This window comes from Ahaetulla prasina, chromosome 13 (genome assembly GCF_028640845.1).
Source record: "Ahaetulla prasina isolate Xishuangbanna chromosome 13, ASM2864084v1, whole genome shotgun sequence".
In the NCBI taxonomy this organism is placed as follows: domain Eukaryota; kingdom Metazoa; phylum Chordata; class Lepidosauria; order Squamata; family Colubridae; genus Ahaetulla; species Ahaetulla prasina.
In genome coordinates this window covers 10,361,947-10,386,551 of record NC_080551.1, presented here as the reverse complement: position 1 = coordinate 10,386,551, position 24,605 = coordinate 10,361,947, and the positions used below count along the sequence as shown (strand labels likewise).

Here is a 24,605-nt window from a genome sequence, read left to right as displayed (position 1 = left end):
ATCAGCGGGCAGGAGGTGTAGCTCCGGCAGATTAAGCTTCCAATCAGCACCTTACCTCCGAAGTTTTTTTTTCTTTCTCCCCTTCCACTTTCCCTTCTCGACCCCCTCCCCACTTTTCCTTTCCTCCCCTCTCCTCCCCTTTCCTCCCTTTCTGTAAACCACGTTGAGTTTGTCTGTAGGAGTTAATTATTATCCCCCCCCCCCCCACCAAAGTCTGGGAGGGCTTCGGGATTAGTCCCGGCCGAGAGTTTGCTGCCTGCCTGCCTGCCTGCCTGCTGCCATCGACTCCTGCTTCCCTCCCCGCTCCCGGCTTCTGCAGCCCAGTTCCTAGGGGCCCCTCGACTACAATTAAAATGTTTGACGGCTCCTTCCTGTTCTTTACCTCGCCCCCGCTCTTCGCTCTGCTGCTCGTCCTTGGCCAAGCGAGTCCCGAGACAGGTAGGGAGCCTCTGGGCTCTTCCTTCCCCCATTTCCCTTCCCGGAGCATCTTCGCTAGTCACGGACGGATCCCTCTCGGGAAGGGGGAAACGGCGACGGGTGGGGTGGGGGGGCGGGGGGCTTGCTGCTTGCAAAACGCCTCTTAAACGATGCGGCTGGTCGGGGAGTTTGCAAACGCCTCGCTTGCCAAAGTGCGGGGTGCTGCAAAGGCACGGGATGCGGGGTGTTGCAAAGGCACGAGATGCGGGGTGTTGCAAAGGCCAAATTGTGGGGTGCTGCAAAAGCCAAGATGCGGGTGTTGCAAAGCCACGGGATGCGGGGTGTTGCAAAGGTCAAGATGCGGGGTGCTGCAAAGCCGAACTACACGCGTCTTCTTCCTTCCGTACCTTCTTCCTTTCCCTCCTTCCATCTTCTGCTCTAGACGGAGGTGATCCATTCTCTCGCCCACTTCCCTTATGCAAAAAGGACGCCTCTTGTTTCCAGAGTGGAAATCTCCTGCTTTTGCAGAATCGGGAGCGGTGAGCCGAACGCTTTAAATGCCCCCCAACCCCCGCTAGGGAAAGGTAGAACTGGATCGGGTGCAGAGCCGCTTTGGCGAAGCGCTTCTCGTCCGCCGTCCCTCGGCGCGTGCGGGTGTGTGTGTCTTGAAGTGCCTTTACCTGTGGTTGGGGGTGGGGGTCTCCCTTCTTCCGTGCGCCCTTTGCTGCAAAACGAGAACATGTCTGTGAAGGTTCTCCGTCATCCAGGTCACGGTTGTCCCAAAAGTGCTTTTTTTCTGCCCCCCCCCCCCAAGATTTTCTGGCTTTTCTTTGAAGACGTTTTCGCTTCTCATCCAGGAAGATGCTTCAGAGCTGAAGAAGCTTCTGGGATGAGAAGCAAAACGTCTTCCAAGAAAAACCTGAAAGTCCAGTCGCCTCTTGGGAGGGGGAGAAAGCATCTTTGGGACAAAAATGGGAAAAGTTAAAATAGTCGCTCCCCGATCAGAATCCTGGTTTCACCAAAGGAACCCGCATTTCCAGGATCCCAAGTTTCACCATTTGACTTCTGTGGCTTGAGTTAACACAATGTGCGGTGCTTAAAAGTGGTCGGTGTGTGTGTGTGTGTTTTTTTTAAAAAATTAGTTTTTATTAAACAGTTTTGTCTTTAAAAGCAACATAAAAAGCAACCACAAATACATCAAAACAAAACACAACAAACAATACATGCCATCTAAGGTCATTTTACAGCTTTCTGTATCGGCATACGTATTTTGCTTTTGTGGTTCTCTATTCTGTTGTATCTGTTTACTTCTCGATGGTAGTATAATATTACATCAATTAAAAAAAAAGTGGTTGGTGTAGAAAAAGCACACAGCCTTCCTCTCGGGCTGCAACCTGCGGAATATTTTTGAGGATCTGTGATAGGAATGAGGATGTCAGGCTAGGGAAATGAAGCAAGCTAAGTGGGGGACGGTACCCCAAAGTAGCTATTTCAAAAGGCAACAACTGGACTTTCTGTTTTTTCCTTAAAGATGTTTCGCTTCTCATCCAAGAAGCTTCTTCAGCTCTGACTGGATGGTGGGGAATGGAAGGATTTATACCAGGGGTGAAATCTAGCAGGTTCTGACAGGTTCTGGAGAACCGGTAGCGGAACTTTTAAATAGTTCAGAGAACTGGCAAATACCACCTCTGGCTGGCCCCAGAGTGGGGTGGGAATGGAGATTTTTCAATATCCTTCCCCCAGGAGTGGGGAGGGAATGGGGATTTTTCAATATCCTTCCCCCAGGAGTGCGGTGGGAATGGAGATTTTGCAGTATCCTTCCCCTGCCACACCCATCATGCCACGCCACAGAAGCCACACCATGGCCACCAAGCCACGCCCACAGAACCGGTAGTAAAAAAAATTGGGATTTCACCACTGATTTATACTCCTTGCAGGCAGCTGGTCATTTGCATGCTTTTTAGAGAGTCATTCAGGCCACTTGGAGATTTGACCAGCTGTCTGCAAGGAGTATAAATCCTTCCATTCCCCACCATCCAGTCAGAGCTGAAGAAGCTTCTTGGATGAGAAGCGAAACGTCTTCAGAGAAAAACCAGAAAGTCCAGTTGCCTCTTGGGAAAAAAGGCACCTTTGGGACAACCATAATAATAATAATAATAATAATATTTTAATTTTTATACTGCCCTTCTCCCGAAGGACTCAGGGCGGTGAACAGCCAAGTAAAAACAATACAATATATTACAATAAAAACTATTTAAAAAACTTATTCAATGTGGCCTAAATTTAGATATAAAATACATAATATAAAATAACCCCATTTAAAAACGAATTAAAAACCCCTATCAAGCCAGTCCTGCTCGGAAGAATAGGTACGTCTTCAGCTCGCGGCGAAAAGTCCGGAGGTCAGGAAGTTGTCGAAGTCCTGGGGGAAGCTCGTTCCAGAGGGTAGGTGCCCCCACAGAGAAGGCTCTCCCCCTGGGGGTCGCCAGCCGACACTGTTTGGCTGACGGCACCCTGAGGAGACCCTCTCTATGGGAGTGTACCGGTCGGTGGGAGGCATGTGGTAGCAGAAGGCGGTCCCGAAGATATCCCGGTCCTATGCCATGGAGCGCTTTAAAGGTGATAACCAACACCTTGAAGTGCACCCGGAAGACCACAGGTAGCCAGTGCAGCCTGCGTAGGATTGGTGTTATATGGGAGCCATGAGTGGCTCCCTCTATCACCCGTGCAGCTGCATTCTGGACCAACTGAAGCGTCCGGGTGCTCCTCAAGGGGAGCCCCATGTAGAGAGCATTGCAGTAGTCCAGGCGAGAAGTGACGAGGGCGTGAGTGACCGTGCATAAGGCATCCCGGTCTAGAAAGGGGCGCAACTGGCGCACCAGGCGAACCTGGTAAAAAGCTCTCCTGGAGACGGTCGCCAAATGATCTTCAAAGGACAACCACGACCTGGATGGCTAAGAGTCTCTACAGACATTGCGAGAGGGGGACTTCCCACATGGACTACACCTCCCATGAGCCTCAATAGCCTCATCTGTTGTGAAATAATGCCAGAATTTTTGGAAAGCTGCCCCTAGAGATAGTTGAATATGGATAGTTCTCGATGTACAACCACAATTGAGTCTCAGATTTCTGTTGCTAGGCGAGATAGTTCCAAAGTGAATTTTGTCCCGTTTTATGCCTGTTCCTGCCACCGTTGTTAAAGGAATCGCTGCAGCTGTTGTCAGTAACAGAGTGAATCTGTCTTCTCCGTCGACTTTGCTTGTCAGAACTTGAGCCAAAGGTTCATGACCCCAAGCCACTGCAGTCGTCGTAAATACGAATCAATTGCCAAGAGGTTAAATTTTGATCAAGTGACCACAGAGATACTGAAATGATCATAAGCGTGAAAAAAAAAAACATCATAAATCATTTCGTTTTCAGGGCCGTTGTAACTTTGGTCACTAAACGAACTGTTGTAAGTCGAGAGCTACCTGGTTAAGCAGAAGTGGATGGAGTTGGCCGAAATGGCAAAATGGACTACTTTGCATGAAGAAAAGAACTCTTTGTTTCCACATGGAAACCGCTTCTGAACTTTGTGCTTGAGGTGGAAGAGAATGAAACTTTGATTCTGGGTTTTACAGATGAGATTGGTAGGCTTTTGTAGAAATGACTGGTTTATGCTATTATGGCAAAACCAAAAGTTGTGGTTGTTGTTAATGCCCTATTCATCACCCATCTGCTTCCACTTACGACTGTATGACTGTAACTTCATTGCTTGTATCCTTACGATTTACATTGATATTGTTTCCTGATTGCTTATTTGTACCCTATGACTATCATTAAGTGTTGTACCCAATGGTGGGATTCAGCCAGTTCACACCACTTCGGGAGAACCGGTTGTTAACTTTCTCAGCAGTTTGGCAAACTGGTTTTTGGAAGAAATCATTAGGACAGAGAACCGGTTGTTAAATTACTTGAATCCCGCTACTGGTTGTACCTTATGATTCTTAATGAAGGTATTTTTTCTTTTATGGACACTGAGAGCGTATGCACCAAGATAAATTCCTTGTGTATCCAATCACACTTGGCCAATAAAGAATTCTATTCTATTCTATTCTATTCTATTCTATTCTATTCTATTCTATTCTATTCTATTCTATTCATGATCTCTTGATGAACGTTTCTTTTCTTTTATGTACGCTGAGAGCCTATGCACCAAGACAAATTCCTGGTGTGTCCAATCACATTTGGCCAATAAAGAATTCTATTCTATTCTATTCTATTCTATTCTATTCTATTCTATTCTATTCTATTCTATTCTATTCTATTCTATTCTATTCTATTCTATTCTATTCTGAACATATCGTTTCTTTTATGTACACTGAGAGCATATGCACCAAGACCAATTCCTTGTGTGTTCAATCACACTTGGCCAATAAAAAATTCTATTCTATTCTATTCTATTCTATTCTGTTCTGTTCTGTTCTGTTCTGTTCTGTTCTGTTCTGTTCTGTTCTGTTCTACTTTAACAGAGAGAGTTGGAAGTCAATGCTTCTTCTTCTTCTTCTTTTTCTTTTCTTTCCTTACCCTTCCTCGCTTTTCTCTGCCCTCCTTCCCTCCCTCCCTCCCTATCCCTGCCCTTTTATTTGCTTTCGTATTTTGTATTTTATAACGCTTTATAACCTAATTAAAAAAAGTGGCATTGAGAACTACCTGTATTGGTAGAAGAGGGCTTCTTTGGCAGGATGGATTAAAAGAAGGGGTCCCATCCAGGCAGTCACCAGGATTGATTCAAAGGTCCATAGAGGCAATAACCAGAGAACGTTGGATAAGATTCTCTCCAATCAGGGTTTGGGACCCAAATGCAATTGACCATAGTCAAAGGTCCCATGGAGATTGTATAGGGTACTGTTGTTGTTTGTTGCTGTTCAAAGGAATTCTGAGATCGCTAAGTAGAGCAAAGCCCTGTAATTTTTCCCAAATCGGAACGCTTTGCGAAAGAAAAGGGGGGAAAATTTAACAGGCATGCTAGCTAGCTCGCAAGCCAGATAGATAATCAAGTTGGCTTTAAGGCTTTTCTACCCAAGATTTTTTTCCCCACCTTTATTGTTACTGCCAGCAGCTACATGTTTCTAGGAAGCCTCCCATCCCCCCCATCCTCCGGTACTTACCCTTGCCGTGAGCATTTCAAGCTGAGAAGGAGATAGGTGTGTCCAGGCAGTCCGTGAACTTATGGCTGCAATGGAGCACCTGATCTCCATGGCTAAGCGAGACAATGGTGGAGTGGGTTTTCCCCCATTTTACGACCGTGCGTCCGCCTGTCTCTTAAGTGCATCACGGCAGCCGTTCAGTTCGTAATGCGGCTGTTTAACTGAAGCTGGCTTCTACGTTGACTTCGCTTGTCAAAAAGTTGCAAAAGGGGATCTCGCGACCCCGGGGTATTGCAACCGTCATAAGTACATGCCAGAGGTGGGTTTCAGCAGGTTCTGACCAGTTCTGGAGAATCAGTAGCGGAAATTTTGAGAAGTTCAGAGAACCAGTAGTAAAAATTCTGACTAGCCCCACCCCCATCTATTCTCTGCCTCCCAAGTCCCAGCTGATTGGGAGGAAATGGGGATTTTGCAGTATCCTTCCCCTGAATTGGGATGGGAATGGAGATTTTACAGTATCCTTCCCCTGAATTGGGGTGGGAATGGAGTTTTTAGAGTATCCCTCCCATGTCATGCCCACCAAGCCTGCAGCTGTTTTACTGTAGAGTTGTGCCGTTTGCTAACGATAACAGAGTTGGACGGGACCTTGGAGGTCATCTAGTCCTCACGCAGGAGACCTGTACCAGGGATTCAAACCACCAAACTGCCAACCTTTCTGATCCACAAGCTCAGTGTCCTAGCCACTGAGCCACCTAGTCAGACTGATGCCATGTTGCTGTATGCTGTCTTGTTGCTGTATGCTGTGATGTATTCTTATCATGTCATGTATGCTGTCAGGTTCCTTTGTGCTTGAAGATAATTGTAGGGCAGGAAGAAATTTGGCTGCGTTCACCAGAAATGGAAGATCTCTAGAAAGTCCAGCCAGGACTTCTACTGTCTGCATCGCAGGATAGCCCCCCTGGCCTTGTATGCCATATGCTAAATAAATGAATCTAGAAATCCCAGTGGGAAATCCTACAGGGCCACTATTGGCATACACTATTGTGAGAGATTCCATTTATCGCTTCCTCCTTCATTTTCTGTCTGTTCAGGGGCTCTTTCTCCAGCCTTGATCTGGGACCCTGACAAGAGATTCTGGACTTCAGCTTAGATAAGGTCTGACAGTCTCCTTCAGAACTTATCTAAGTTCTTGCCTTCAGAAGTTGTGGGGGCTTCACCACTGGAGGCTTTTAAGAAGAGGCTGGGTAGCCACTTGTCTTGAAATGAGGTATTCTCCTGCTTGAGCAGGGGAGCTGGACCAGAAGACCTCCAAGGTCCCTTCCAGCTCTACTCTGATGGATTGAAATCTTGCAAAATAGCTCCGTTCAAGAAGATAATAAGAGCTTTCTGGATCATGCTCTGGATCTTTCTAGTCTAGCTAGTTCAGGAGTCAGCAACCCGGGGCTCTGGAGCCGCATGTGGCTCTTTCATCCCTCTGCTGTGGTTCCCGGTTGCCGGTCGGCTCCACAATTGATAGGGCTTTTGGTTAGGACAGGTATAGGAAAAAGGATGCCGTGCTAGGAGGAGACTCTATGGTGGGGGAACCGGACTTCCGGTCAGCAAAGGAAAAAGGACGCTGCGCTAGGAGGAGACTGTGATGGAGGAACCGGATTCCAGTCGGCTCCAGAATTGAACGGGGGCTTCTGATTAGGATCTTTGTGGCTCTTTGAGTGTTTAAGGTTGCCGACCCCTGAATTAGAGGAACAAGGTTGCTTTGATTATGGGAGATGGGGGTAGTTGGATGCTTTCTGAGATCAACCCTTCTTCTCTTTGTCCTTTGCAGCTGTCGCGGAGCTGGCCGTGGTGATTCCAGAGCAGGTTCCTCTTGACAGAGTCCATTTTCTGCAACCACCCAAAAGTGGCCCTAACAAGGCTCGGAGGCGACGTTCTGTGTCCCTACCATTGGCTGGAGATGCTGCCCAATTGCTTATTCGCCTGCCTCTCAGTGCTGGGCTTCATCCTACCTCTGATCTGTACCTGATGCTCCACCACGACGATCAGTTTTTGGCTCCTGGTTTCTCCGTAGAAGAAATCGACGAGGACCGAAGCATCCACCATCATCGGGCGGTAGACCAGCTCTGCTTCTACACGGGCCATGTGCTCAACCGCAGTCACGAATCTTTTGCTTCACTCAGCACCTGTGGTGGACTGGTAGTTATCGGCATCAACCTATTGTCGTTGCGGAGTGTGTGTGTTTGTGTATGGGGATGGATAGAGGAAGGCACAGCCTTGCAGTGTGTGGGTGTTTGTTGAATAGAGATGAAGGTTCGAGGAATCAACAGGAGGCTGGGAGAAAAAGGCTAAAACATACGATGAACAATTACAGGAACTGGGCATGGCTAGTCTAGTGAAGAGAAGGACCAGGGGAGACATGATAACAGTGTTCCAATATTTGAGGGGCTGCCACAGAGAGGAATGGGGTGTCAAGCTATTTTCCAAAGAACCCAAAGGCCAGACAAGGAATAACAGATGGAAACTGAACAAGGAGAGATTCAACCTGGAAATAAGGAGAACTTTTCTGACAGTGGGAACAATCAACCCATGGAACAGAAGTTGCCTTTGGAAGTTGTGGGAGCTTCATCACTGGAAGCTTTCAAGAAGAGACTGGGCTGCCCTTTGTCAGAAATGGTGTAGGGCAGTGGTGGGATTCAAATAATTTAACAACCGATTCTCTGCCCTAATGATTTCTTCCAACAGCCAGTTCACCAAACTGCTCAGAAAGTTAACAACCGGGTCTCCAGAAGTGGTGCGAACTGGCTGAATCCAACCACTGGTGTAGGGTCTCCTGCTTGGGCAAGGGGGTTGGACTAGATGACCTGCAAGGACCCTTCCAACTCTGTTAATCTGCTCTCAAGTTGCGTTCATCTCCTTAGGCAGAAAAAGTTGCACATTTGTGCTAGCAAAACATTGGAGACTTTCAGTCGCATATTGAAATAGAGATTCCTGTTCAGCCAACCAGATGTGAAGCAGAAAAAAGATAATTCCTAAATTATTGAATGAAAGCTGGATTTAATGGCCACATTCAATCTCCAGTCAGAAGTTTAGGAATCCTTTCTCTCTCTCTCTCTCTTTCTCTCTCTCTCTCTCTTTTCTTTGGAAAACTTTGGATTTTTCTTAGCCACCTTATAATCCTCTTCATGCAGATTGTGCCATTTTGGCTAGACGTGTTACAGAATAGAGTTGAAAGGGACCTTGGAGGTCTTCTAGCCTAACACCCTGCTCAAGCAGGAGATCCTATACCGTTCCAGACAAGTGGCTGTCCAGTCTTTTCTTAAAAACCTCCAGTGATGAAGCCCCTACAACTTCTGGTGGCAAACTGTTCCATTGGTTAATTTGTCCTCACTGTTAGGAAATTTCTCCTTAGTTCTAAGTTGCTTCTCTCCTTGATTAGTTTCCATCCATTCCTTCTTGTCCTGCCCTCTGGTGCTTTGGAGAATAATTGGACCCAGGGGTGGGCTTCAAAAATTTTAGCAAGGGGTCCTCTGTCCGGTTGCTGGGTGGGTGTGGCCATGGTGGGCGTGGCCTAGTTGGCCTCCTGCACCACGCCGTGTGTGTGTGTGTGTGTGTGTGTGTGTGTGTGTGTGTGTGTGTGTGTTTGTTTTTGCCCTCCCTGGGCTCCAGAGTGTTTCCTCAAGACTCCGGGAGGACAAAAACGGCCTTCCCAGGCTCTGGAGATCGGAAACAGGCCCGTTTCCGGCCTTCCCAAACTTCCAGTAGGCCCATTTTTCACCCTCCCTGAGCCTCTGCGCACAACCTACACTTACCTGCATCCAAAAGAGCTGCTTGGAGACTCCTGGGAGAGGCGGGGTGGGGTGGGATGGGCGGGGCCAGCCAGGAGTGGGATTTGGGGGGGTCTCCGAACTGCACAGAATCTTAGCTAGAAGTTCTCCCAAACCCCTGTGAACCCCCAGCAGCCCCACCCCTGATTGGACCTGTTGGTGTCAGCCTCTCAAATACTGGAATGCTGCTATCATGTCCTGTCCAGTCCTTCTTTTCTCTAGACTAGCCAAATCCTGCAACCTCTCTGGGGATTGAGTGGTGAACTTTTCTTCACAGGGAATATTTCAGAGACCTGAAAGTCCTGGTAGGGATGCTGTGGTATAGATAGTCCTTGACTTACAACCACTCATTTAGTGACCAAAGTTACAACAGCACTGAAAAAAGAGATTGATCGCCATTTTTCACACTGATGACCGTTGTAGCATCCTCTCGGTCACGTGATCAAAATTCAGGTGCTTGGCCACTGATTCATATTGAGTATCCCGGGGTCATATGGTTATCTTTGGCGACATTCTGACGAGCAAAGTCAATGGGGAAGCCAGAGTCACTTAAACAACCGGGTTGCTAACTTAACAACTGCTGTGATTCACTTTTCAGCTAGGAGCAGGTTGTAAAATGGGGAAAAAAGCTTCACATAACAACCGTCTTGCTTAGCAAAGGAAATCCTGCGCTCAGTTGTCGTGTTAGTCAAGGTCTACCTGCGGCAGATTCTGCGCTGAACTGGAAGTCGGATTAGATCATTTCTAAGGTCGCTTCCATTTCTTATATTACGAGCCTGTGTAGGACCCTCTAATAGGGACGCGGTGGCTCAGTGGCTAAGATGCTGAGCTTGTCGATCAAAAGGTTGGCAGTACAGCGGTTCGAATCCCTAGTGCCGCATAACGGGGTGAGCTCCCGTGACTTGTCCCAGCTTCTGCCGACCTAGCAGTTCGAAAGCACGTAAAAAAATGCAAGTAGAAAAATAGGGACCATTTTTGGTGGGAAGGTAACAGCGTTCCGTGCACCTTTGGCGTTTAGTCATGCCAGCCACATGACCATGGAGACGTCTTCGGACAGCGCTGGCTCTTTGGCTTTGAAACAGAGATGAGCACCGCCCCCTAGAGTCAGGAACAACTAGCACATACATGCGAGGGGAACCTTTACCTTTAGGACCCTCTGTCCTTTTCCTACCTGTAGCCTGTGTCTTATTTGCCCTTTGGGATAAAAAGCTCCATGGAGTTAAGTTTGGAAAGATGACAGAGATATATGCTCTGCCTTAGGTGAGCACCTGCAACCAGATAATGGAATCCCATCAGCCTCCTGATTGATGTTAGAAAAGAAGCTTACCACTAAAAGTTTCTTGGGGCTTAGAAGTGATCTGGCTACTTTCCCTTTTGAAAAGCTGTCAACATTTCCCCCCCCCCTCTCCTTTGTTAATCTCATTCATGAGCTGCCGAGCGTTCAGAACTGCCTTTCCTGGGCCTGCAGATATGTACACACCAATGGGTGGAAAGAACTCTCAATTAAATTTTAAAAAGTAAAAGGAGCAGACAGGTGGGAATTTTAGCTGTGGTAACGTTGATTGTCTGAGACAGGAAAGCAGCACAACAGAGAGATTAGGCACCTTGCTAGCCAAAGGTTTAATGCAGAATTAGAGGTGGGTGAAGCAAAACTCTTTTGCTTTCTTTGCAGTGTATTGCAAATAAGGGAGGGTGGTTGTTGTTTTTTTTTGCACCTTTTAAATCTTTTGGAAATGAGGCTTTCTTTTGCATTTGTAATGTTTTTGGATAAATGAAAGCATCCCACAAGAATCGAGTCACAAAATAGTGCAGCAAGCAAGCTGCTTCATGCCACATGCTATATCTTTTCAGGATACAGAACAGAGTTGGAAGGGACCTTGAAGGTCTTCTAGTCCAACCCCCTGTCTAGGCAGGAAACCCTACACCACTTCTGACAAATGGTTATCCAATCTCTTCTTTAAAACTTCCGGTGTTGGAGCATTCCCAACTTCTGGAGGCAAGTTGTTCCACTGATTAATTGTTCTCACTGTCAGGAAATTTCTCCTTAGTTCTAAGTCTTTTACTTATTCATTTGATGACCGAAATTACAGCGGCACTGAAAAATGTAATTTATGACTTCCCTCATGGGCGCTTAGTAACTGGCTCCAATTTATGAAGGCTGCCATGTCCCAGGGTCATGTGATCACCTTTTGTGACCTCCTGAGGATCAAAGTCAACGGGGAAGCGAAACTCACATGATGACTGCATGATTCTCTGAAGAGCGGCGTCGATTTGTTTAGTAACTGTGACAAAAAATAAAATGAATGCAGCTCATGTAACAACTGCAATGGAAATTCTAATCCCGACCGTGGTGACAACTCAGAGACTGTGTACACAAATGTAATATTTCCACACACACACACACACACACACACCCATGCAATCAGCCTCAGTCCCAGAAAGTTAAGGAGAGGAATAAGAAACTCCAAGGACATTGTGGTGTGTTGCTTCACTCCGAGATCTGATATTGAAAATCTCCCCTGTGTGAAGTACATTGTTTGACCCTCCTTTCTCGTCCAAAACTCAGTGGGATTGTTAATCGGAATTCCATCTGGGGAAGCATAAAGCCATGATTGTGAAGAGCAGTTACACTTATGACATCTGTGCACCATACATAAATCAAATAACATGGGCTAAACAATGAGTTAAGCACTGGAGCAAGAAACATGGACCAGCTCCTATGGCTGGTCCCCTTCCAGCTTTGCTAAGTGCATCAGCGTTGGCAGAGAGCAGACGGAGGGAAAAACGACACATCTTGAAAAGTATTCCTAGACTTGAAATAGAGAACAGAATATAACTTGGGACAGCTGTCGGCTCTACGAAGGCTGATCCCAGTTTTGTAAAATGCAAGAGCGCTTGGACATAGACTTATAGACTGCTCGGTAGTGTTATATAGCACTCTGTGGGTGGTTTACAATGTCAGCCTATTGCCCCCCCAACAATCCTGAGTTCTTCATTTTACCAACCTCGGAAGGATGCAAGGCTGGGTCAACCTTGAGCCCAGTCATCAACCTAGAATTTCCTAACAGGGAGAACAATTAATCAGTGGAACAACGTGCCTCCAAGAAGTTGTGGGTGCTTCAACACTGGAGGTTTTTAAGAAGAAACTGGACACCATTTGTCTGGAATAGTTTAAGCTTTATTTATTTTTATTTATTTATAATTTAATTTCTATACCGCCCTTCTCCCGAAGGACTCAGGGCGGTTTACAGCCATATTAAAACAGAGAATATAAATAACAAATTTAAAAAGAATTAAAAACAAATATTTAGTGGGCTTAAGCAGGGAGTGAGACTAGAAGACCTCCAAGGTCCCTTCCAACTTAATTATTCTGTTATTCAGGATTGAACTCCAGACTGCGGGCGGAGTTTGCCTGCAATACTGCCTTCTAACCACTGCACCACCAGGGCGCTGTTTTGCTGATGGAGAAAGAAAGGCATCAAGGCAACTGAGACTGGGTACTCCCCAGTAGCCATATTCTGAACTTAAACGGCTTCTGGTTCCCACCCCCTGCCTCTGTCTCTGAATCTACTTTTTGCATTGTAGAATGAGCTGAAAGTATTATGACTGAGTACCATTGTTAAATGGAGCTCCTTGCCACAGTTGTTAAACGAATCCCTGCAGTTAAGTGAATCTGGCTTCCCCATTGACTTTGCCTGTAAGAAAGTCACAAAAGGGGGACCACATGACCCAGGGATGGTGTAACCGTCAAAAATATGAGTCATTGGCCCAAACGTCTGAATTCTGAGCACCTGACCACGGGGAGGCTATAAGGGTTGTACGTGTGAAAAATGGTCACAAGTCACTTTTTTTCAGAGCCGTTCTAACTTGGAACGGTCACTAAATGAACTCTCGTAAATTGAGGGCTACCTGTATAAGACTGATTAGCTTGTTAGCACCCAAATATTGATCACTTGTCCGTGGAGATGCTGCGAGAGTTGTAAATGTGCAAAATGGTCATAAGTCATTTCTTCTACTGCCATTGTAACTTCTAACGGTCACTAAACGAATGGTCGTAAGTTGAGGACCACTTATAGTCCTCAGCCAGCCGGCCTGGCATCACGATGCCATAGAATAGAATAGAATAGAATAGAATAGAATAGAATAGAATAGAATAGAATTTTTTATTGGCCAAATGTGATTGGACACACAAGGAATTTGTCTTGGTGCATATGCTCTCAGTGTACATAAAAGAAAAGATACGTTTATCAAGGTACAACATTTACAACACAAATGATGGTCAATATATTAATATAAATCATAAGGATTGCCAGCAACAAAGTTACAGTCATACAGTCATAAATGGAAAGAGATTGGTGATGGGAACGATGAGAAGATTAATAGTAGTGCAGATTTAGTGAATACCGTATATACTCGAGTATAAGCCGAGTTTTTCAGCACGTTTTTTGTGCTGAAAAACGTCCCCTCGGCTTATACTCGAGTATATACGGCTTATACTCGAGTTTTTTTTTTTCTTCTTTTTTTCACATTATACCGGATGGCGCAAACTTGGCGGGCTTTTGCATTAGCGCGGGGAAGCCCTGCCGGTGCAGTGAGAGGGCGGGGCGGGGGAGCCGCCAGCCTTCTCGGCTGAGGGAGGAAGGCTTTCCCTGACCGGTAGCTGCCTCATTTCCCTCCCTCGGCTTATACTCGAGTCCCCAGTTTACCCCAGTTTTTTGGGGTAAAATTGGGGACCTCGGCTTATACTCGGATCGGCTTATATTCGAGTATATACGGTAGTTTGACAGTGTTGAGGGAATTATTTGTTTAGCAGAGTGATGGCCTTCGGGAAAAAACTGTTCTTGTGTCTAGTTGTTCTGGTGTGCAGTGCTCTATAGTGTTGTTTTGAGGGTAGGAGTTGAAACAGTTTATGTCCTGGATGTGAGGGATCTGTAAATATTTTCACGGCCCTCTTCTTGATTCGTGCAGTATACAGGTCCTCAATGGAAGGCAGGTTGGTAGCAATTATTTTTTCTGCAGTTCTAATTATCCTCTGAAGTCTGTGTCTTTCTTGTTGGGTTGCAGAACCGAACCAGACAGTTATAGAGGTGCAATCCATTTCCTCATACTAACCCTCCAATAATTCCTTTGTGGAAGTCTCCAGAAGTTTTGAGACCAAGTCAGAGAAGAATTCACCTCGCTGAAGACCCATCGGCTCACTTTTAACTTGACAAATTAAATTTGCAAGTTAAAGCAGATTAAACTGGCTTCCTTCCTTGACAAATTCAGTAGCCCTATTTTTTTTTGTCTTTCGCGGTGCTTGAACTCAGATTTTGGCCCATCGTTTTTGGCTCGGGGTTTCGTACAAAGGAAACGGAATTATTGGGGGGAAAGCATAGTACAGTTAATCAGGGATAACCCCGCTGAAGTAACACAGCTTATGCGTGTTATAAATTTAATTGCACTTTCTAGAAAAATGACACAGTAGAAAAACTTGTGGGAGGTCTCATTCCCATATAGATTATTCCTGTCTGGAGTTGCTTCTTCAGACTCTGGGGAGATATCATGTTTCTCTCTACGCATAATTTCATTCACTTAGAAAACTACCTTAGAGAAACTACCTTTCTTTTGTCTTAGAAGAAAGTTGGGGGGGGGGGGTTGGATTCTCACTATACATCAAAAACTACAGATACGGTAAACACAGACCGAGGAAAATGTAATTCCTGGTGTGATGTGGAAAGCCTCATGCTGGAGAAAAATTATATACGGATAGTCCTTGATTTATGACCTCAGTTGGAACTGGGATTTTGGTTGTAACTCGTACTGATTGTAAATCCGGGCAGCCTGATTTTTATGACCATTTTTACAGGGGTCATTAAATGAATAACACTGTCATCAACCCAAACCTATCTTCGCAAGGGGACATTTTTGCCAGAAATGCAGCAAAAATGTCACAGATTGTGGTCACTTGGCTGTGGGATGCTGCACCCAGTTGCAAATATGAGCCAGTAACCGAGTGTCCGAAGGCTGTCATGTGAACTGGAGGAAGTGGGGCAGCATAATATTTTACTGCGTTCAGAAGTGCCGTAAAGCACCTTTTCTGAGCTCCTTAAATTCTGACTGGTCATTAAATGAGTCACCATAGATGGAGGGGTACCTGTATGTGCCCACTAAGATTGGATATTGACTTGATGTGGCATAACCCAAAGGGCTGAAGCAAGTCACCAACGGAACGGTATTTCTTTTATTTTTATTTTATTTAGGAAATGTACAGCATTACTGTACAGCATTGCTAACTGTATATAGCCGCCTACTCACTCACTCACAGTGATTCTAGGCAGCTTGCAAATGATAAAAACAAAGTATATATTGTTAGGTTCGGGAAGTAACGAGGCTGGAGACCAGGGTAGTGACAACAGCTCTTTAATATAGGGTGAACCCAGCAACAGGCTGGGGGAAAAACCTCTCCTTTTATACAGTTCTGCTGGAGGCTTCGTCCAATCAGCAACGTGCTGATTTCCCGCTCAAATATTTAAAGGCACAACTGTTAATACATAACACTCCTCCCCTCCCAGAAAACACTTGGTCTTATTTACATATTTATTTACATGTTATTTTTCGACGTAGTCACGCAAATAACCTGGGCGTCTCCTAGTTCTTTCTGACCTGCGGTTCAGTTCTGGGTGGTGTTTGAGCTGGTCGGAGGGCTGTTTTCTCCTCCCAGCTCTTTCTCTGGGCCATCGGGCTCTGGATTATTGGCCGACTCTTTTCTTGGCCATCCGGCCTTGGATTAATTTTGGAATTTTCCTGCTGTTTCCCTCGGGACCTGATGGCGTCGCTGGAACTCTGGAACCTCAGCTAAGTCTTGCGCCTCCCCCGGGTCATTGTCAGCTGTGGATTCAAAGTGGTATTGGTCATTACCTGTCTCTGTTGGTTTGGTTTGATCAGTTATTCGTTTCCTTAACTGATCTATGTGGCGCCGCCACACTCGGTTGTCTGGTAGCTCTACCACGTACGATTTTGGCCCGGTTACTTTTGTTACTTGTCCGGCGACCCAACTCGGGCCGTCCCCATTGTTTCGGGCCCACACCCGTCGCCTATGCTCATTTCCTTGTTTTCTAGCACCCCTTGTAACCCTCGGGTGTGTAATGGGGGTTCAAACGGTCAAGCGGGCACCGGAGTTTCCGTCCCATTAGCAATTCGGCTGGGCTTTTTCCAGTGGCTGTGCTTGGGGTTCTGTGCTGGACGGCTAAGAAAAAGTCTATTTTTGTTTGCCAGTCACCTGGCTTGAGCCTGGACAATGCCTCCTTAGCGCTCCGGACGGAACGCTCTGCAAGGCCATTCGACGCAGGGTGGAAAGGTGCAGAGAGGGCATGTCGGATGCCTTCCTCTGCCAGGTACTCTTCAAACTGGGCTGCCGTGAATTGGGGCCCATTGTCGGACACCAGAGTGTCCGGCAACCCGTGAGTTGCGAATAGGTGGCGCAGGGTTGCGATTACTGCTTCGGCTGTGGTGGACTTCATAAGTATGATCTCTAACCATTTGGAAAATGCGTCCACCACCACTAGGAACGTTTGGCCGTGAAAGGGGCCAGCAAAGTCAATGTGGATTCTTGACCAAGGCCCTTGGGGCTTTTCCCATTCTCTGACTGGGGCTGTTGGGGGTAGCGGTCTGGACTCTTGGCAAGCTTGGCATTTCCCTACCCTCTCAGCAATCTCTGCGTCCATGAGTGGCCACCATACATAGCTTCTAGCTAACCCCTTCATCCTTACGATGCCTGGGTGACCCTCGTGGAGGAGGTCCAATACCTTGCCCCTTAACTTAACAGGAATTATTACACGATCACCCCATAACAGGCACCCCCCTTGAGCCGAGAGCTCATCTCGTTTTTTAACAAATTCTTTGAACCGTTCGCCCGGCGCAGCGGGCCACCCTCTCTGTACCCAACCGAGTACAGTCCTTAACACAATGTCCCGGTATGATGCCCGAGCCACTTCCTTTGATGTGACTGGGCCAGAGTCCAACGAGTCAATAAGGAGGATGGGTGTCCCCGGAGTGGGGTCTTGATCGCCCGTGGCAGTGGGCATCGGCTCAACGCGTCTGCATGCCCCACTTCTTTTCCGGGCCGATGCTGCAGCTTGTATGAGTAAGCGGCTAAGAATATAGTCCATCGAGTCAACCGTGGCGAAAGTGCCACAGGCGTTGGCCGGTCGCCAGCCAGTAATCCTAGTAACGGTCTGTGGTCAGTCACGATTTCAAAATTCCGCCCAAAGACATACTCATGGAATTTTTTGACCCCTGATACAATGGCTAATGCTTCTTTGTCTAATTGGCTGTAGTTCCTCTCTGGGAGGACATCGTTCTAGAGTAGAACGCTATAGGGGCTTCTGTGCCGTTTGAAGTCTATGGCTGAGTACAGCCCCCACCCCATAAGGGGATGCATCGCAAACCAGCACTAGTGGTAGTGAGTCGTGATATTGGATGAGCAGGCTATCACTTGAGAGCAGGTTCTTTACTGCTTCAAAAGCCCTATTTTCTGACTTTCCCCAAGACCAAACAGTATTTTTTCCTAAGAGCCTATGCAGCGGTTCCATAGCAGTTGCTTTGTTCTTTAAAAGACCGCGTAAAAATTAACCAATCCCAGGAATGCCTGCAGCTCTGCTTTGTTTTTGGGCGCTGGAGCCTTCCTAATTGCCTTAACCTTGCTCTCAGTAGGGTGAATTCCTTTCTTGTCTATCCGGTAGCCCAAGAAATCGACCGATTCGACCCCTATCTGGCATTTATTTGTCTTGACTTTTAACCCGGCTGTCCGGAAAATGCTCAAGACCTTTCTTAAACGCTCCCCCAATTCCTCCATGTTTTCCCCTGAAATTAGGACATCATCGAAGTAGGGGACTACCCCTGGGAGCCCTTGCAGTAGTCGTTCCATCAGGTTTTGGAACAGCCCTGGTGCCACACTAACCCCAAATTGCAATCGGGTGCACTTGAATGCCCCCCTGTGCGTCACAATCGTTTGGGCTTCGGCTGTGCGGGCGTCTACTGGCAGTTGTTGGTAGGCTTGGGCCAAGTCTAACTTTGCAAAGACTTGCCCTTGCCCCAAAGAGTGCAATAAGTGTTGCACCACGGAACCGGGTGGCGCTTTTCTGTAAGGCTTTGTTAAGCGTCGCCTTGTAGTCAGCGCAGATTCTAATTGACCCGTCCGATTTGATGGGGGTGACGATTGGCGTCTCCCACTTTGCGTGATCGACTGGCACCAAAATCCCCTGATTTATGAGCTTGTCCAGCTCCTTATCGATTTTTGGTTTTAGGGCAAAAGGGACTCTCCTCGCCTTAAGCCTAATGGGGGCTACCTGGGGGTCTAAGTTGAAGGAAATAGGGGTCCCCTTGTACTTGCCCAGGCAGTCCTTGAAGACATCTTCGAACTCGTTAAAGAGAATGTCTTTCAAATTGCAGTCACTTCTGTAGATGCCAGTCACTCCCATGCCCAGGGCACGAAACCAGTCTAGTCCCAACAGACTGGGCAGAGTTCCTTCGACGATCGTGATGGGCAGGGTCTTCTTGTGAGGGCCGTACTCGACTCGGACGGAGGTGGTCCCTCGAACAGGGATGCGATTCCCTTGGTAGTCGTGGACTCGTAGTCGTTGTGCTTGCAGGTGGCGCTTCGCGACGGACGGCAGCGACTTCGCCAAAGTGTCCCAGGACATGATGGTTATCGCTGATCCCGTGTCTACTTCAAGCCGGCACCGCACTCCCTCTATTTTTGGCTTGGTGAAGATCTTCTTCTCCACTTTGGTCGAGGCGCGGCCTATGACCACGGTTGTTTGGTTGGAATCCGCGCCTTTTTTGTTTGAGCCAATCGCGGGTCGCCTTGCCGATTCCGCGCTCTGATTGGCCGATTTGAATTTTCGGCGGGAAGGTTGGGCCGCTCGACAAACTTGAGCTAGGTGTCCCTTCTTCCCGCACCTCCGACATATCGCATCTTTAAATTTGCAGCGTTGGCGCTGGTGTTGACCCCCGCAGCTTCCGCATTCATCTCGGTCCCCTTTGTCGCGTTTTTCGGTGCGGCAGACCCCTTCCTCGTCTTCACCTTCGGATTCGGTCTGAACCTCCTCCTGGTGCACCGGGGTTGCCTTCGCGCTCGCCTTTTGTGGAACCGGTTTCTGTAGCGTCTCTGCCGCTTGGGATGACATTTCATGTGCTCTGGCTTCGTCCAGGCGTTGGCCAGTGTGAGGTTGCTCTTTGCTAGCAACCGTCGCCAGAACGGATGTCTTTGACCCCTCGGATGAGTTGCTCGAGGAGCACCTCGTCTAGGTCACGGTATCCGCAGTCCTTGGACGCTCTTCTTAGGGCGGCCATGTAGTCACCTATGGACTCGCCCTCCATCTGCCTTCGCTCTCCGAACTCAAACCGCCGCACGATTTGGACGGCGCAGCGGCGATTTCTCAGTAAAGTCTGTAAAGTTGGCCACGACACCGACTGCAACGGCGTTGGCTCTGCCAGGGCTTCCGCGATATCAATGACCTCCGGACCGCAGTGGCTTAAGAAATAAGCCCTCTTTCGGTTGTCTGGAACTCCGTGCAGTTCGTTGGCTTCTAGGAAACTTTCGAAACGGGTCATATACGTTCCCCATTTCTCCTTAGCCGGGTCGAACGGTGCGGGTGGAGTGTAACTGGCCATCTCGCCTTTTCTGCCCTGGATTTGCTGGGTTCGGGTCTATTGTGCTTCAGCTCGGTTCTGGTTCTCCTCAGCCTCGAGATCCCACCTTCGTCGCCAATGTTAGGTTCGGGAAGTAACGAGGCTGGAGACCAGGGTAGTGACAACAGCTCTTTAATATAGGGTGAACCCAGCAACAGGCTGGGGGAAAAACCTCTCCTTTTATACAGTTCTGCTGGAGGCTTCGTCCAATCAGCAACGTGCTGATTTCCCGCTCAAATATTTAAAGGCACAACTGTTAATACATAACATATATATATATATATATTTTAAAAACCCACCTTACCTCCCCATCCCAGTGACAATACACAGTCAAATAAGCCATTTGAGATGGGCTCCATCGGACTCTGTGTTCCCCAGACCCACTATCAAAACCACGTCTTTAGGGCCTTACGAAAAAGTGTCAAGGTGGAGGCCCATCTAATTTCTGAAGGGGTGATATTCGAAAAAGAGGGAGCCACCACAGAGAAGGCCCTTCTTCTGGGTCCCGCCAGATGTACCTCCCTAAGGGATGGATGCACAACTTTTCTTTGCTTCTCCACTCTAGTGGGTTGAGTAAATGTGACCCATAAGAGATGGTCCCTCAGATATCCTGGTTTTGTAAGGTCTTCAGGGCCTTATGAAAAAATGTCAAGGTAGAGGCTGATCTAATTTCTGAAGGGATGATATTCAAAAAGGAGGGAGACACCACGGAGAAGGCCCTTCTTCTGGGTCCCGCTAGATGTACCTCCTTAAGGGATGGGACCTGCAACATTCCTTGCTTCTCCACTCTAGTGGGTTGGGGTAAATGTGAATTGTAAGAAAGGGTCCCTCAGATATCCTGGTCCCAAGCCATGAAGGGCTTTCAAGGTGATAACTAGCACCTTGAATTGTACCCGGAAGCAAATTGGCAACCAATGCAGCTCCCGCAGGAGGGATGACACAAGTGCACATCGAGGTCTGCACAAAACCATGCGGGCTGCTTCATTTTGAACTAGTTGGAGCTTCTGGATGCTTTGCAAGGTAGTCCCACGTAGAGCGTGAATTGTAGCTATCCTCAACGTTGCCAAAGAACGATGCCTTTCCTCAAAACATGAAGCCATTGTAGCAGGACTTAGAATAACTTTATTGTCCGCTTTGAATGTACACTAATCGGCAGGCATTAAAATGAAATGTCTTTTTTCATTTTTTTAATGAAATTCCATTGCATACAACTCTCAAAGGGTCACCGCCTCCAATACACACTACATAAACATGACAAAATAAACGAATAAATAAATACAAAATTATGCCTATACCAGAGGTGGTATTCGCCCAAACCAGTAGCAAAAATTGCGGGTGGGCTGGACCACCTTCCCCAGCTCTATGCCATCCTATTTAAGCACATTTTTGAGGCTGGGCACATGTACGCTCACATTTGAGAACTGGTAGGGAAAGTTAGTGAATACCGCTCCTGACCTATACTCACATATATTATATGACACAGAGAAACAACACAGTGTAGGTTGGATGTATACATGTACATCAGTGGTGGATTTGAAATTTTTTTACTACCGGTTCTGTGGGCGTGGCTTGGTGGGCGTGGCATGGCTTGGTGGGCGTGGCAGGGGAAGGATACTGCAAAATCCCCATTTTCTCCCAATCAGCTGGGACTTGGGAGGCAGAGAATAGATGGGGGTGGAATTTTTACTACCGGTTTTCCAAACTACTCAAAATTTCCACTACTGGTTCCCCAGAATAGAATAGAATAGAATAGAATAGAATTTTTTATTGGCCAAGTGTGATTGGACACACAAGGAATTTGTTTTGGTGCATATGCTCTCAGTGTACATAAAAGAAAAGATACGTTCATCAAGGTACAACATTTACAACACAATTGATGATCAATATATCAATATAAATCATAAGGATTGCCAGCAACAAGTTATAGTCATACAGTCATAAGTGGAAAGAGATTGGCGATGGGAACTATGAAACGATTAATAGTAGTGCAGATTCAGTAAATAGTCTGACAGTGTTGAGGGAATTATTTGTTTAGCAGAGTGATGGCCTTCGGGAAAAAACTGTTCTTGTGTCTAGTTGTTCTGGTGTGCAGTGCTCTATAGCGTCGTTTTGAGGGTAGGAGTTGAAACAGTTTATGTCCAGGATGTGAGGGATCTGCAAATATTTTCACGGCCCTCTTCTTGATTCGTGCAGTATACAGGTCCTCAATGGAAGGCAAGTTGTTAGCCATTATTTTTTCTGCAGTTCTAATTATCCTCTGAAGTCTGTATTTTTCTTGTTGGGTTGCAGAACCGAACCAGACAGTTATAGAGGTGCAAATGACAGACTCAATAATTCCTCTGTAGAACTGGATCAGCAGCTCCTTGGGCAGTTTGAGCTTACTGAGTTGGCGCAGAAAGAACATTCTTTGTTGTCCTTTTTTAATGATGTTTTTGATGTTAGCTGTCCATTTGAGATCTTGCGATATGATAGAACCCAGAAATTTGAAGGTTTCTACTGTTGATACTGTGTTGTCAAGTATTGTGAGAGGTGGAAGTATGGAAGGGTTTTTCCTAAAGTCTACCACCATGGTCAGAACCTGCTGAAACCCACCTCTGATGTACATGGAGTGAAAAAGAGAGTTCCCCTCCTTTTTGCTAGTGTCTGAACACTGCGTAAAGTAAAAAAAAAAAAGGGGGGGGGAATTGTCATTTCTACGGCGCAAATAAGCAGACAATTCAACGCTTATTCTCTCTGCCTCTGTGCTTCACCCTCTTTTGTGGAGAGCTAAGCCAAGAATGTTCGGCCCTCCACGTATATTCGGAAGAAAATCTGCATGAAGAAACATGACCAAAATATGCACCTGTTCTTGGATCTTTAATTACAAAGTGGAGAGGGGCTATCCTTTGGAACATGTCTCTGCATAGCTACTCTTTACATTTGCATGTGAAGAAAGTTCCTCCCCAAACTTCCAAGATAACCTTTTTAAAAGACCCTAAAGCATTTAAAAGACCCGAAGGCCAGAAAGCAAATACAATCCTGGCAGTGGTGGAATTCAAGTAATTTAACAACCGGTTCTCTACCCTAATGATTTCTTCCAAGAACCAGTTTGCCAAACTGGTCAGAAAGTTAACAAAAGTCAGAAAGTTACTTACGGGACCGCCTACTGCCACCGATTGCCTCCCACCGACCCGTGCGCTCTCACAGAGAGGGATTCCTTAGGGTGCCGTCCGCCAGGCAGTGCCGACTGGCGACACCCAGAGGAAGGGCTTTCTCTGTGGGGGCTCCCACCCTCTGGAACGAGCTTCCCCCAGGGCTGCGCCAAGTTCCCGACCTCCGAACCTTCCGCCGCAAGCTTAAGACACATCTATTTACTTGCGCAGGGCTAGCCTAGGGTTTTTAGTTTTAAATTTAGTTTTAATGGGGTTTTATACTATTTTAATGATATTTTAATTTCGGCCTAATTAATAAGTTTTTTAATTGTTGTTTTTACTTGTATTATTCTTATGTTTTATTTGGCGGTACACCGCCCAGAGTCCTTCGGGAGATAGGGCAGTATAAAAATTCGAATAAATAAATAAATAAATAAATAAATAAATAAATAAATAAATAAATAAATAAATAAATAAATAAATAAATAAATAAATAAATAAATAAATAAATAAATAAATAAATAAATAAATAAATAAATAAATAAATAAATAAATAAATAAATAAATAAATAAATAAATAAATAAATAAATAAACAAACAAACAAACAAGCGGTTCTCCCGAAGTGGTGCGAACTGGCTGAATCCCACCACTGAATCCTGGGTTCTATAAAGAGAGGCATAGAATCAAGATCATTAGTGACGCTTTACAAAACCCTTGTAAGGCCACACCTGGAACACTGCAACCAGTTTTGGTCACCGTACTACAAAAAAGATGTTGAGACTTTGGAAAAAGTTCAGAGGAGAGGAACTAAAGGCCTGGAATGGCTACAGGTTTTGGGTCTGGCGAGTCTAAAGGAAAGCAGAATTAGGGGTGACGTGATAGCAGTATTCCAGCATTTGAGGGGCTGCCACAAAGAAGAGGGAGTCAAGCTATTCTCCAAAGCACCTGAGGGCAGGACAAGAAGCAACGGATGGAAACTAATCAAAGAGAGACGCAACCAGGAATTAAGGAGAAACTTCCTAACAGTGAGGAGGACAATTAACCAGTGGAGCAGCTGGCCTTCAAAAATTATGGGCGCTCCATCACTGGAGGTTTTTAAGAAAGGTCTAGACCAGTGATGGCTAACATTTTTGCCGTTGCATGCCAAAAGCGGGGGTAGCGCAGGGGGAGGCCACACGCATAATTCAATGCGTGGCTCCCATGTGACACCACTCCTGCGCAGACTGCACTGGCTGCCTGTGGCCTTCCGGGTGCACTTCAAGGTTTTGGTAACTATCTTCAAAGCGCTCCATGGCTTAGGGCCGGGCTACTTACGGGACCGTCTGCTGCTACCGATTGCCTCCCACCGACCTGTGCGCTCTCACAGGGAGGGACTCCTTAGGGTGCCGTCTGCCAGGCAGTGCCGACTGGCGACACCCAGGGGAAGGGCCTTCTC

General features: G+C 46.6%; 1 protein-coding gene across 1 annotated transcript in view; it reads left to right on the top strand.

Annotated features, from left to right (window-relative positions):
* The first annotated feature begins 230 nt into the window (after nucleotides 1-230).
* Nucleotides 231-24,605, top strand: part of ADAMTS17 (ADAM metallopeptidase with thrombospondin type 1 motif 17) — a 196,237-nt gene continuing 171,862 nt past the window's right edge. Inside the window, exons 1-2 of the mRNA XM_058156831.1 lie at nucleotides 231-438; nucleotides 7,369-7,736. Of these exons, the coding sequence (XP_058012814.1) occupies nucleotides 354-438; nucleotides 7,369-7,736 (453 nt within the window). The 5' untranslated portion in view covers nucleotides 231-353. The remainder of the gene's footprint in view (nucleotides 439-7,368; nucleotides 7,737-24,605) is intronic.